Raw genomic sequence first — 14,099 nt, forward strand, 5'->3', positions numbered from 1 at the left:
CTGTCCTCTATCCTGCTCGATGTCAAACCTGTACGTTGTCCCCTGTCTGTCCTCTATCCTGCTCGATGTCAAACCTGTACGTTGTCCCGTCTGTCCTCTAATCCTCTCCCCACCTCTCGATCCCTCAAACCTCTCCCTCCTCTCCTGTCCCACCTCTGTCCTCTCCCCACCTCCCCTCCCCAATGCTTCCTCTCCCTCCCCTCCCCACCCTCCCCTCCTCTCCCTCCTCTCCCCCACCTCTCCTCCCTCCTCTCCCCCCCTCCTCTCCCCTCTCTCCCTCCTCTCCCACCTCTCCCCTCCCCTCCTCCCCACCTCTCCCCCCCTCCCCACCTCTCCCTCCCTCCCTCCCCTCCCCACCCTCCTCCCACCTCTCCCCTCCCCTCCTCTCCCACCTCTCCCCTCCCCTCCTCTCCCACCTCTCCCCTCCCCCTCCCCACCTCTCCTCCTCCCTCCTCTCCCTCTCTCCTCTCCTCCTCTCCCTCCCTCTCCTCTCCCTCCCTCTCTCTCCCCTCCCCACCTCTCCCCTCCCCACCCCCTCCCCACCCTCCACCCTCCTCCCACCCTCCTCCCCACCCTCTCTCCCACCTCTCCTCCCCACCTCTCCCTCCCACCTCTCCTCTCCCACCCTCCTCCCCACCTCTCCCACCTCTCCCTCTCCCACCTCTCCTCTCCCCCCTCCTCCACCTCTCCCCCTCCTCTCCCACCCTCCTCTCCCTCCCCACCTCTCCCTCCTCTCCCCTCCCCCACCTCTCCCTCTCCCCTCCCCACCTCCCCTCCCCCCTCCCTCCCACCTCTCCCCTCCCCACCTCTCCCACCTCTCCCCTCCCCACCTCTCCTCTCCCACCTCTCCTCTCCCACCTCTCCCCTCCCCACCTCTCCCACCTCTCTCCCCCTCTCCCACCTCTCCTCTCCCACCTCCCTCCTCACCTCACCCTCCCTCCTCCTCCCCTCCCCACCCTCCCTCCCTCCCTCCTCTCCCTCCTCTCCCACCTTTCCCACCTCTCCTCCCCTCCTCTCCCTCCCTCCCTCCTCTCCCACCCTCCTCCCCACCTCTCCCACCTCCCTCCCACCTCTCCCTCCCCTCTCCCCACCCTCCTCTCCCTCCTCTCTCCCTCCTCTCCCTCCTCTCCCCTCCTCTCCCTCCTCTCCCTCCTCTCCCACCCTCTCCCCTCTCCCACCTCTCCCACCTCTCCCCCCCACCTCTCTCCCTCCTCTCCCCACCTCTCCCACCTCTCTCCCTCTCTTTCTCAGTGGGATGACGAGACAGACATGGCTAAGTTGGAGGAGTGTGTGAGGTCTGTTGTAGCTGACGGTCTGCTGTGGGGTCAGTCCAAGCTGGTTCCCGTGGGTTACGGCATAAAGAAGCTTCAGATCGGGTGTGTTGTCGAGGACGACAAGGTGGGGACAGACCTGCTAGAGGAAGAGATCACCAAGTTTGAGGACTATGTGAGTATCACACGCTGTAGATAACACAACTACTACTAGTGTATTATAGTGGTCTGAGGACACATTACCCTAATCTGAGATACTACTACTAGTGTATTATAGTGGTCTGAGGACACGTTACCCTGATCTGAGATACTACTACTAGTGTATTATAGTGGTCTGAGGTTACCCTGATCTGAGATACTACTACTAGTGTATTATAGTGGTCTGAGGACACATTACCCTGATCTGAGATACTACTACTAGTGTATTATAGTGGTCTGAGGACACATTACCCTGATCTGAGATACTACTACTAGTGTATTATAGTGGCCTGAGGACACATTACCCTGATCCTGAGATACTACTACTAGTGTATTATAGTAGTCTGAGGACACATTACCCTGATCTGAGATACTACTACTAGTGTATTATAGTAGTCTGAGGACACATTACCCTGATCTGAGAGACTAGATACTACTACTAGTGTATTATAGTAGTCTGAGGACACATTACCCTGATCTGAGATACTACTACTAGTGTATTATAGTGGTCTGAGGACACATTACCTGATCTGAGATACTACTACTAGTGTATTATAGTGGTCTGAGGACACATTACCCTGATCTGAGATACTACTACTAGTGTATTATAGTGGTCTGAGGACACGTTACCCTGATCTGAGATACTACTACTAGTGTATTATAGTGGCCTGAGGACACGTTACCCTGATCTGAGATACTACTACTAGTGTATTATAGTGGTCTGAGGTTACCCTGATCTGAGATACTACTACTAGTGTATTATAGTGGCCTGAGGACACATTCCCTGATCTGAGATACTACTACTAGTGTATTATAGTGGTCTGAGGACACATTACCCTGATCTGAGATACTTCCCTTCCTCTCTCTGAGATACTACTACTAGTGTATTATAGTGGCCTCTGCTTCCAGACACATTACCCTGATCTGAGATACTACTACTAGTGTATTATAGTGGTCTGAGGACACATGACCCTGATCTGAGATACTACTACTAGTGTATTATAGTGGCCTGAGGACACATTACCCTGATCTGAGATACTACTACTAGTGTATTATTGGTCTGAGGACACATTACCCTGATCTGAGATACTACTACTAGTGTATTATAGTGGTCTGAGGACACATTACCCTGATCTGAGATACTACTACTAGTGTATTATAGTGGTCTGAGGACACGTTACCCTGATCTGAGATACTACTACTAGTGTATTATAGTGGTCTGAGGACACATTACCTGATCTGAGATACTACTACTAGTGTAGTTTAGTAGTAGTAGTCTGTGGAATATATATAAACCTAGATTAGTAGTAGTCCTGTCTTCTATTTCAGGTCCAGAGTGTCCTGTGGCTGCCTTCAACAAGATCTAAGTCTCCTTCCTCTCCCTCCCTACCTCTTCTCCCTCCTTCCCTCCCTACCTCTTCTCCTTCCTTCCCTCCTTCCTTCCCCCTCCTTCCTTCCTTCCTTCCTTCCTTCCTTCCCTATATCCCTTCCCTCCCTCCCTCCCCTCCCCTCCCCTCCTCCCCTCCCTCCCTCCAGTCATCCAAAGAGTTACTGCTGCTCTCTGCTTCCAGTTACTAATAAAACACAGCTTTAAGCACAAACACCTGTCTGTTTCTGTCTGAATGAGGGCAAACATGACTATATAGTAGTCTGGTAATACAGGACTAGTAAAGGCCCAGTGAGGGGAATATATAGACGCCCCTCCACACGGCACCTGAAGTTTAGTAGTAGCCCAGTGGGGTATATATGGGGGTCCCCTGTGTCCTAGTCCTGTACCCCTATACACATACAGGTAGGGTTTGGCTGTGTTCCCGTTCAGAACCAGCAGCCTCATTTAGAAACGTGCATATGCACCTAAAACAAACGTCAGTTTTCACAAAGTTGCAATCATAAAAACGGAACTTGACATGGGAATGTATCTTTCCCGCCAACCTTAGAGCACGTCAGACTCGCTGCCAGAATATAAACGTAGTTTAGTAGTAGTAGTACTGTGGAATATATATATATATAAACGTAGTTTAGTAGTAGTCCTGTGGAATATATATATAAACGTAGTTTAGTAGTAGTCCTGTGGAATATATATGCTGAAACTTATTCAGAACAATAACAGGTTGCTCAATAGAAAAACAAGAAAATTGTTTGTTGTTTAAAAGAGCAAAAAGTATTTCCACTTTGCATTTGAAAATCATTAGAAATAAGCATATTTCCTATTTCATTTACAAGATCATTGCAAAATCAATTCCTTACCTTTTCTGACTCGCATAATATACAACAAGACCTACAACAAGTTCGGATAGGCTAAAATTCACCCCATCCCTATTTAATTAGACACATTTCACAGTAGTAAATAAGCTATTTCAAGCAGTTTGTTGCTCTCCGCGATTTAACCCAACGCGCAGTTTAGTGGTGGAACAGACGGTTTTCTAGGCTACTTCTGAACACTGAAATTTCGTTTATAATTTTTTTTTTTTTTTTTTTTTAAACACCACATTGCTGAATACATTTCTCATTCCTTTTCCGACCATGAGTTCATATTCCCTAAATAGCCATACAACAAATGATCGTGTGCATCCCATTTAATTGGGCCTATCACATGCTGAACAAAATGTGTTGGTAGCATGTTTCATGAGCTGAAATGAAAATGAAATGAAATGGAAAACCCCAGAAATGAGCATTTCTCCTGGGCCAAGATAATCCATCCACCTGACAGGTGTGGCATATCAAGAAGCTGATTAAACATCATGAGCATTACACAGGTGCACCTTGTGCTGGAGACAAAAGGCCACTTTAAAATGAGGTTTGTCACACAACAAAACGTCTCAATTGGCAAGAGAATTTAATGTTAATTTCTCTACCCTAGCTTCCTCCAATGTCGTTTTAGAGAATTTGAATCCAACCGGCCTCACAAACGCAGACCACGTGTAAGCAGACCTCCATATGCCTCTTCACCTGCTGGGAGGGGGAAGGGGTGCTGAGTATTTATGTCTGTAATAAAGCCCTTTCGTGGGGAATAACTCATTCTGATTGGCTGGGCCCCAGTGGGTGGAGCCAGGCCCAGTTTCCCTCCCCAGTCATGTGAAATCCATAAATGAAGGCCTAATGAATTTATTTTGATTGAATTTATTATGAATTGTAACTCAGTAAAATCTTTGAAGATGTTGCGTTTATACTTTAGTTCAGTATAATTTCAGGCGTTTGCTCCATACAGAGGACAGGGTGGTTCATAACATACAGTACAAGTTAACAGGTGAGCAGACAGTTGATATTTTGAAGTGTTTAGGCTCCACTGTAAGTAGGACCTACTTAGTAGTACATCATTTCCCGAGTAGATCGTGTTTCAGAATTCATGGGCATTGCAGCATATTTATGTTCGGGGAAAGAGTGAATGCAAAACATTATTATATATTAACATTAGGGAGCCGTCGAAATGGACACAATTGTTACCAGGAGGAGAATGGGGAGGGTCATGCTTTTACAATTTCAATCAGGGGAGGGTTTAGTTTGGGGTCTTTTTTATTCCAGGGGAGGGTTTAGTTTGGGGTCTTTTTTATTCCAGGGGAGGGTTTAGTTTGGGGTTTTTTTTATTCCAGGGGAGGGTTTAGTTTGGGGTCTTTTTTTATTCCAGGAGGGTTTAGTTTGGGGTCTTTTTTATTCCAGGGAGGGTTTAGTTTGGGGTCTTTTTTATTCCAGGGGAGGGTTTAGTTTGGGGTCTTTTTTATTCCAGGGGAGGTTTAGGGGAGGGTCATGTAATTTGTAATTGATTCAAAGTCCTATTGCTCGGGGTTTGAGAATTAGTTGCTTATTTTATTATTTTGTGTGTGCCCGATGAGGCCCTTCATCCCTGATTGTCTGCTAGGCAGCAATATCAAGTGGTTCTCGTGTGGTCTCAATCAAATTACACAGCCCATACTCCAGACCAGTGGTTCCCCCCGTATGTACAGTACCAGTGGTTCCCGTGTTGGTACAGTACCAGTGGTTCCCCCGTATGTACAGTACCAGTGGTTCCCCCCGTATGTACAGTACCAGTGGTTCCCCCGTATGTACAGTACCAGTGGTTCCCCCGTATGTACAGTACCAGTGGTTCCCCCGTATGTACAGTACCAGTGGTTCCCCCATATGTACAGTACCAGTGGTTCCCCCGTATGTACAGTACCAGTGGTTCCCCCCATATGTACAGTACCAGTGGTTCCCCCGTATGTACAGTACCAGTGGTTCCCCCCCGTATGTACAGTACCAGTGGTTCCCCCGTATGTACAGTACCAGTCAAGTTTGGATACGCCTGCACATTTAAGTCATGTGTGTATCTGGTCATGTGTATGTCTGATCATGTGTGTGTCTGGTCATGTGTGTGTGTCTGGTCATGTGTGTCTGGTCATGTGTGTGTGTCTGGTCATGTGTGTGTATCTGGTCATGTGTGTGTGTCTGGTCATGTGTGTGTGTCTGGTCATGTGTGTGTGTCTGGTCATGTGTGTATCTGGTCACCAGTGTGAGGGCCTTCCTGACCCAGTGGGACCCATGGCCTGTAGGAGGGGTGTGTCCCACTGTTCCCACGGAGCCATCTGAGCCCCAACCCAACTGGGTGGAATCATTACGGAAAGTGTTTGACAACCAAACCAAATGAGGAGGGACCTACCTGGATTTGTTCAATAGAAACTTGGAGTAAATGCTTTCTGTTGCAAAACGTATTGATTACAATCCAGGTTGCAGTACCACAGCCTGGACGGCCTGGTGGTGTGGTGGTGATGGTCATTGTCCTGCTGACGGCAAAGTGCTTGTCGAGGTTAACAACCAGGAAGAGGAAGCAGGACTGACCGTGAGAGCAGAGCCACAACATTAATCTCCTTTAACTTTCAATTTCAGAAAATGGGTGTATAAAAAGTGTATACCAGTATTTCCTAAACACCTGGAGGATTCCCAGCCATTTCACTTGTTCTATTCCACCACCAGCACACCTGGGTCTGCTTCAGTAGAGTAAACGGAGTGAAACAGCAACAGTCTCTGAGAATAAGGGAACTAAACGATCAAACATTTGAGGGACCGAATTTGGGTTGTGAAACATTTTGCTACGGACTAATGACCCCAGCTGTGTTAAGGAAATCAAGACTGTGAAAGCTGAACTGTGCCGAGTAAAACATTTTGCACAATGACCAACCCACAAGGCCTAAAAACTATCCCCCACAAGGCCTAAAAACCATCCCCCACAAGGCCTAAAACCATCCCCCACAAGGCCTAAAAACCACCCCCACAAGGCCTAAAACCATCCCCCACAAGGCCTAAAAACCATCCCCCACAAGGCCTAAAACCATCCCCCACAAGGCCTAAAAACCATCCCCCACAAGGCCTAAAAACCATCCCCCACAAGGCCTAAAAACCATCAACCACAAGGCCTAAAAACCATCCCCCCAAAGTTGAATCTACATAAAGTTCTTCATACACGAGTTGTCATGCAGTCAAAATGCCGTTCTGACCTTGTGTGCGAAGTCAAATGGCACAAGGACAAATCAATCCCACAAAAATAGATGTTTTCAGCAATGGAACCAAAAGCACATTATCATTGTGTTTACTTGATAGCTACCTATACAAATAGCTAGCTAGAACAAAGTGTTAATAAGATAAATTCATTTAAAAAGATTAAAAGCAATACAAATAAGTTCTCCAGTAGCCACATTTATCCAATGGGTGTCTCCATATTACCTTGTTCTCACATCACACGCTCCTCTCCTCTCACACGCTCCTCTCCTCTCACACGCTCCTCTCCTCTCACACGCTCCTCTCCTCTCACACGCTCCTCTCCTCTCACATGCTCCTCTCCTCTCACTCAAGTGACTCGTCGGCAGTACTCTCTCAACACATCCCCCTCCATCCCACCAGTCAGTCGCTCAGCAACAGCACATCCCCCTCCATCCCACCAGTCGCTCAGCAACAGCACATCCCCCTCCATCCCACCAGTCGCTCAGCAACAGCACATCCCCCTCCATCCCACCAGTCGCTCAGCAACAGCACATCCCCCTCCATCCCACCAGTCGCTCAGCAACAGCACATCCCCCTCCATCCCACCAGTCGCTCAGCAACAGCACATCCCCCTCCATCCCACCAGTCGCTCAGCAACAGCACATCCCCCTCCATCCCACCAGTCGCTCAGCAACAGCACATCCCCCTCCATCCCACCAGTCGCTCAGCAACAGCACATCCCCCTCCATCCCACCAGTCGCTCAGCAACAGCACATCCCCTCCATCCCACCAGTTGCTCAGCAACAGCACATCCCCCTCCATCCCACCAGTCGCTCAGCAACAGCACATCCCCCTCCATCCCACCAGTCGCTCAGCAACAGCACATCCCCCTCCATCCCACCGTCGCTCAGCAACAGCACATCCCCCTCCATCCCACCAGTCGCTCAGCAACAGCACATCCCCCTCCATCCCACCAGTCGCTCAGCAACAGCACATCCCCCTCCATCCCACCAGTCGCTCAGCAACAGCACATCCCCCTCCATCCCACCAGTTGCTCAGCAACAGCACATCCCCCTCCATCCCACCAGTTGCTCAGCAACAGCACATCCCCCTCCATCCCACCAGTCGCTCAGCAACAGCACATCCCCCTCCATCCCACCAGTCGCTCAGCAACAGCACATCCCCCTCCATCCCACCAGTCGCTCAGCAACAGCACATCCCCTCCATCCCACCAGTTGCTCAGCAACAGCACATCCCCCTCCATCCCACCAGTCGCTCAGCAACAGCCTGCCTCACAGTAAAATGAATAGACCAGTGCAATTTAGAAGTAGCCCAAAAACCTGCAACCAATATATTTTGTTTTCAAAGTAGCCTAATTTACAGGAACACTGCAAACATAGAAACCCTGGTTGTGTGCCTTTTTCAGTGTCAGAGTTGTAGCAGGGAGTGTAATACCATACCAACCACACTACACCACACCAACCACACTACACCAACCACACTACACCAACCACACCACACTATACCAACCACACCAACACAACCACACCACACCAACCACACTACACCACCCACACCACACCAACCACACTACACCAACCCACTACACTACACCAACCACACCAACACACCACACCAACACAACCACACCACACCAACACAACCACACCACCACACCCACCAACCACACCAACACAACCAGCCCATTTAGTGGATGACAACTCAACATTTATTATACAGAAAAACATCTGATCCGGTCGTGTTCGTAGCGTTCTGGGGTTAAAGGTCAGTCAGTGGTCAGACTTCTTTGGGGGAAAGAGCGTACTCTACAGTCAGAGCCACAGCGAAGGCAGCGAAGCCCCATTTAAAGCCCCTCAGCATCACGTCTCCCAGGGATACAGGACGACTGAAGCCTCCCACGTACCTCCACACCTCGTTACTGTGGGAGAGAGAAACATCAGTATCACACAGAGCCTACAATCTACACACGGTACCCACACGACGCCGCGGTACCCGTAACGACGCCGCGGTACCCCGTAACGTCGCCGCGGTACCCAACGTCAACGGTATTAACGTCGCCGCGGTACCCGTAATCCGCGCGGTACCCGTAACGACGGGCGGTACCCGTAACGTCGCGTGGCGGTACCCGTAACGACGCCGCAGTACCCGTAACGACGCGCGGTACCGTCAGACGCCGCGGTACCCAACGACGCCGCGGTATTTAACGACGCCACGGTACCCGTAACGACGCCACGGTACCCCGTAATGAAGCCACGGTACCCCGTAATGACGCCACGGTACCCGTAATGACGCCACGGTACCCCGTAATGACGCCACGGTACCCCGTAATGACGCCACGGCCCACACGGTAGTAAAAAGCCACGGTACCCGTAATGACGCCACGGTACCCCGTAATGACGCCACGGTACCCCGTAATGACGCCACGGTACCCCGTAATGACGCCACGGCGCCCACGGTACCCGTAACGACGCCACGGTACCCGTAACGACGCCACGGTACCCGTAACGACGCCACGGTACCCCGTAATGACGCCACGGTACCCCGTAATGACGCCACGGTACCCCGTAATGACAAAACAACTTTTTTTTTGTTGACATTTTTGCAAATGTATTTAAAAGAATAAACTGATATTACATTTCCATAAGTATTCAGACCCTTTACTCAGTACTTTGCTGAAGCATCTTTGGCAGCGATTACAGCATTGAGTCTTCTTGGGTTTGACGCTACAAGCTTGACACACCTGTATTTGGGGAGTTTCTCCCATTCTTCTCTGCAGATCCTCTCAAGCTCTGTCAGGTTGGATGGGGAGCGTCGCTACACAGCTATTTTCAGGTTTCTCCAGAGATGTTCGATCAGGTTCAAGTCCAGGCTCTGGCTGGGCCACTCAAGGACATTCAGAGACTTGTCCCGAAGCCAATCCTGGGTTGTCTTGGCTGTGTGCTTAGGGTCGTAGTTCTGTTGGAAGGTGAACCTTCGCCCCAGTCTGAGGTCCTGAGCGCTCTGGAGCAGGTTTTCATCGAGGATCTCTACACCTGGCTCTGTTCATCTTTGCCTCGATCCTGACTAGTCTCTCAGTCCCTGCCTCTGGAAAACATCCCCACAGCATGATGCTGCCACAACCATGCTTCATCATAGGGATGGTGTCAGGTTTCCTCTAGATGTGACGCCTGCCAATCAGACCAAAGAGTTAAATCTTGTTCCTCATGGTCTGAGAGTCCTTTAGGTGCCTTTTGGCAAACCCCAAGTGGGCTGTCATGTGCCTTTTACTAAGGAGTGGCTTCCTTCTGGCCACTATCATTTAGGCCTGATAGCAAAAGTTCTGAATACTTATGTAAGTAAGGTATCCATTTTTCTATTTTTAATGAATTTACAAACATTTCTAAAACCCTGGTTTTCGTTGTCATTATGGGGTATTGTGTGTAGATTGCTGGGGGTTTTATATATTTTTTTAAATCCATTTTAGAACAAGGTTGTAATTTAACAAAATGTGAAAAAAGTCAAGGGGTCTGAATACTTTCCGAAGGCACTGTACATGTACAGATCTTTAATGCAACAATCTCCCTCCCTCTCTCTCACCGTGCCCATGGGTCCTTCAGTCCTCTAGCCGCCAGCCTCTGCTGTGTGAACTCCAGAGGCGTTCCCTCGACCTTCCACCGCTTAAAGTCTGGCAGGTTTAATTTACTGCCGTGGTCTCCTCCCATCCTAACACACAGCGGGGGTTGAGTTGTGGAACTAGCTAGCTAAAGTAGTTCATGAAAGCATACAGGACACACCACAGATTGTAAGAATATTTCATAGTACCATAGAGATGTTAGGTTTCCATGATCAGATACTCTTGGATTGTACTGTAGTTAGCTAGATAACTAGCACAGCCTGCCGACTAGGGAGCTAGCAAGCTAGTTAGCCTGCTTTTAACATTAGCAGAGGACCTCGGGAAGCAGCAATGACACATTTAACCATGAAACAATTAAATCTAAGTCTTCATTAGTACAACATATTTATATATCAAACACTTACGTTTTATTTCATGTTTTTGTAATAGTATAAACGCGTAACGGTTGTACCTGTCTGTTTGTGACCTCTGTTGTGGATGAAGCACTTCGACAATTGCATCTGATGTACGGCACTGCTACGGTACACGAAAGAGACCACACTTAGTACGTCTTTTGTCGGAGCGCAAACAATCCAGTGTATTTTTGTCGGTCAGAACCATAGTCTGGACAGAACTAGGGATGTACATTCCCTTTCAAGGCGATACGGGAACGATACATTTTAGTTTGAAGCGGTTCAGTTTGATTAGGGGACGAATCGATGCATTAACATATGTTATATTTAATTAACTAGGCAAGTCAGTTAAGAACAGATTCTTATTAACAATGACCGCCCACCCCGGACGACGCTGGGCCCAGTTGTGCGTCCCTATGGGACTCCCAATCACGGCCGGTTGTGATACAGCCTGGATTCGAACCAGGGAGTCTGTAGTGATGCCTCAAGCACTAAAGCGCAGTGCCTTAGACCTCTGAACCAGGGAGTCTGTAGTGTCACCTCTAGCGCTAAAACGCAGTGCCTTAGTCCTCTGAACCATGGAGTCTGTAGTGTCACCTCTAGCGCTAAAACGCAGTGCCTTAGAACTCTGAACCAGGGAGTCTGTAGTGATGCCTCTAGCGCTAAAACGCAGTGCCTTAGACCTCTGAACCAGGGAGTCTGTAGTGATGCCTCTAGCGCTAAAACGCAGTGCCTTAGACCTCTGAACCAGGGAGTCTGTAGTGTCACCTCTAGCGCTAAAACGCAGTGCCTTAGACCTCTGAACCAGGGACTCTGTAGTGATGCCTCTAGCGCTAAAACGCAGTGCCTTAGACCTCTGAACCAGGGACTCTGTTGTGATGCCTCTAGCAGGGACTCTAAAACGCAGTGCCTTAGACCTCTGAACCAGGGAGTCTGTAGTGATGCCTCTAGCGCTAAAACGCAGTGCCTTAGACCTCTGAACCAGGGACTCTGTAGTGATGCCTCTAGCGCTAAAACGCAGTGCCTTAGACCTCTAAACCAGGGACTCTGTAGTGATGCCTCTAGCGCTAAAACGCAGTGCCTTAGACCGCTGCGCCACTCGGGAACCCAGATTACAAACATTAAACGTTCCATTCTAAATGACTGCTGCTGATAGAACTCATGATGTCGCCTGGTGAAATCACCATCACCCACTAATTAACTTGTCATTTTTGCAGATTAAATGTTTGAGCTGCTAATGAATCAATATTTATCGTTTTAATTAGCTATATGACATAGCAAATGAATATATAGCACAAATTTGTATTTCACCCCCATCTCAAAACCAAATAATTTCACAGTTCGGGAAGGTTTTAGTGTGATTATCTTCGGCCATGCAATTGCAGCTCGCAAAAGTGACTGTCTTCGTTATGAGGTTTTATTTTGTATTTAGTCATTTAATATTTAGTATATTTAAAAATGACCATATACACTGTTTGTTCAAAGCAAAACTACCAAAACTAAACAATTCAAATCAAATGTATCATAAACCCCATTCAGCAGGAAAAGACAAGAGTTTTCTCAGGTAGTTTAGGCCTGCTTTTATTCTGGTAAAACACATAGATAATTACCTAGCAAATTACATAGGTCTTTACTCAACTAATAAAGCCTCATTATCACCCGAGCCATTTGTATGCTGAGGAGGCTGGTGGCACCTTAATGTGATTGATCAGAGCCGTCATCCCCTCACAGCCTCCACCGGGCGGATGTGATTGATCAGGGCCGTCATCCCCTCACAGCCTCCACCGGGGCGGATGTGATTGATCAGGGCCGTCATCACCCTCACAGCCTCCACCGGGCGGATGTGATTGATCAGGGCCGTCATCCCCTCACAGCCTCCACTGGGGCGGATGTGATTGATCAGAGCAGTCATCCCCTCACAGCCTCCACTGGGGCGGATGGTATTGATCAGAGCAGTCATCCCCTCACAGCCTCCACCGGGGCGGATGGTATTGATCAGAGCCGTCATCCCCTCACAGCCTCCACCGGGGCTGATGGTATTGATCAGAGCCGTCATCCACCGGGGCGGATGGTATTGATCAGAGCCGTCATCCACCGGGGCGGATGGTATTGATCAGAGCCAGAGCCGTCATCCCCTCACACCCTCCACTGGGGCGGATGTGATTGACCAGGAACAGACCACCTACCTGGCGTTGGTCAGAACGTGAACTTGTGCTGAGTTTGACTAGACAACTGATGTTGACTGGGGTTGTTAGGCGTGTAAAATCACTAGTAGTGAGTTTGACTAGACAACTGATGTTGACTGGGGTTGTTAGGCGTGTAAAATCACTAGTAGTGAGTTTGACTAGACAACTGATGTTGACTGGGGTTGTTAGGCGTGTAAAATCACTAGTAGTGAGTTTGACTAGACAACTGATGTTGACTGGGGTTGTTAGGCGTGTAAAATCACTAGTAGATGATCGTCAGCAACACGAAGAAAAGGATGCATCTGTATTTTCAGAAAGTATAATGTAATGTAATATAATGAGTATAATGTAATGTAATATGTAATATAATGTAATATATGTAATGTATGTAATATAATGAATATAATGTAATATAATGAGTATAATGTAATGTAATATAATGAATATAATGTAATATAATGAGTATAATGTAATGTAATATAATGAATAATGTAATGTAATATAATGAATATAATGTAATGTAATATAATGAATATAATGTAATGTAATATGTAATATAATGAATATAATGTAATATAAAATAATATAATGTAATGAATATAATGTAATGTAATATGTAATATAATGAATATAATGTAATATAATGAGTATAATGTAATGTAATATAATGAATATAATGTAATATAATGAGTATAATGTAATGTAATATAATGAATATAATGTAATGTAATATAATGAATATAATGTAATGTAATATAATGAATATAATGTAATGTAATATGTAATATAATGAATATAATGTAATATAATATAATGTAATGAATATAATGTAATGTAATATGTAATATAATGAATATAATTTAATGTAATGTAAATAATGTAATGTAATGTAAATAATGTAATATAATGTAATGTAAATAATGTAATATAATGTAATGTATGTAATGTAAAATAATGTAATGTAATA

General features: G+C 47.2%; 2 protein-coding genes across 16 annotated transcripts in view; one reads left to right on the forward strand and one right to left on the reverse strand.

Moving 5' to 3' along the window:
* Positions 1-3,064, forward strand: part of LOC118380881 (elongation factor 1-delta-like) — a 55,010-nt gene extending 51,946 nt beyond the window's left edge. For all 13 annotated transcript variants that reach the window (XM_052508038.1, XM_052508037.1, XM_052508041.1 and 10 more), the window contains 2 exons: positions 1,252-1,446; positions 3,006-3,064. In XM_052508038.1, the coding sequence (XP_052363998.1) occupies positions 1,252-1,446; positions 3,006-3,047 (237 nt within the window). In that variant the 3' untranslated portion in view covers positions 3,048-3,064. The remainder of the gene's footprint in view (positions 1-1,251; positions 1,447-3,005) is intronic.
* Positions 3,065-8,699: 5,635 nt separating this feature from the next.
* Positions 8,700-11,168, reverse strand: LOC118380880 (NADH dehydrogenase [ubiquinone] 1 beta subcomplex subunit 3). Of its 3 annotated transcripts, none has more exons than XM_052508025.1 (3): positions 11,006-11,168; positions 10,518-10,643; positions 8,700-8,859 (listed from the first exon to the last, which is right to left on the reverse strand). In XM_052508025.1, exons 2-3 carry the CDS (start codon positions 10,640-10,642, stop codon positions 8,718-8,720), a joined length of 267 nt encoding a protein of 88 aa, XP_052363985.1. In that variant the 5' UTR covers position 10,643; positions 11,006-11,168; the 3' UTR covers positions 8,700-8,717. The 3 variants fall into 3 exon arrangements, with proteins under 3 accessions (XP_052363985.1, XP_052363987.1, XP_052363986.1); XM_052508027.1 differs by having other exon boundaries at positions 10,518-10,681; positions 11,006-11,132; XM_052508026.1 differs by having other exon boundaries at positions 10,959-11,064.
* Positions 11,169-14,099: the final 2,931 nt, after the last annotated feature.

Source organism: Oncorhynchus keta, unplaced genomic scaffold (assembly GCF_023373465.1).
Source record: "Oncorhynchus keta strain PuntledgeMale-10-30-2019 unplaced genomic scaffold, Oket_V2 Un_contig_3330_pilon_pilon, whole genome shotgun sequence".
Classification (NCBI taxonomy): Eukaryota; Metazoa; Chordata; class Actinopteri; order Salmoniformes; family Salmonidae; genus Oncorhynchus; species Oncorhynchus keta.

What these genes read in the sequence shown, in the direction of transcription:
- LOC118380880 (XM_052508025.1), bottom strand. Translation starts at nt 10,642, where the DNA reads ATGGGAGGAGACCACGGCAGTAAATTAAACCTGCCAGACTTTAAGCGG. An exon ending in CTGAAGGACCCATGGGCACG is followed by an intron (nt 8,860 to 10,517) that starts GTGAGAGAGAGG and finishes TCTCTCCCACAG; the next exon opens with TAACGAGGTGTGGAGGTACG.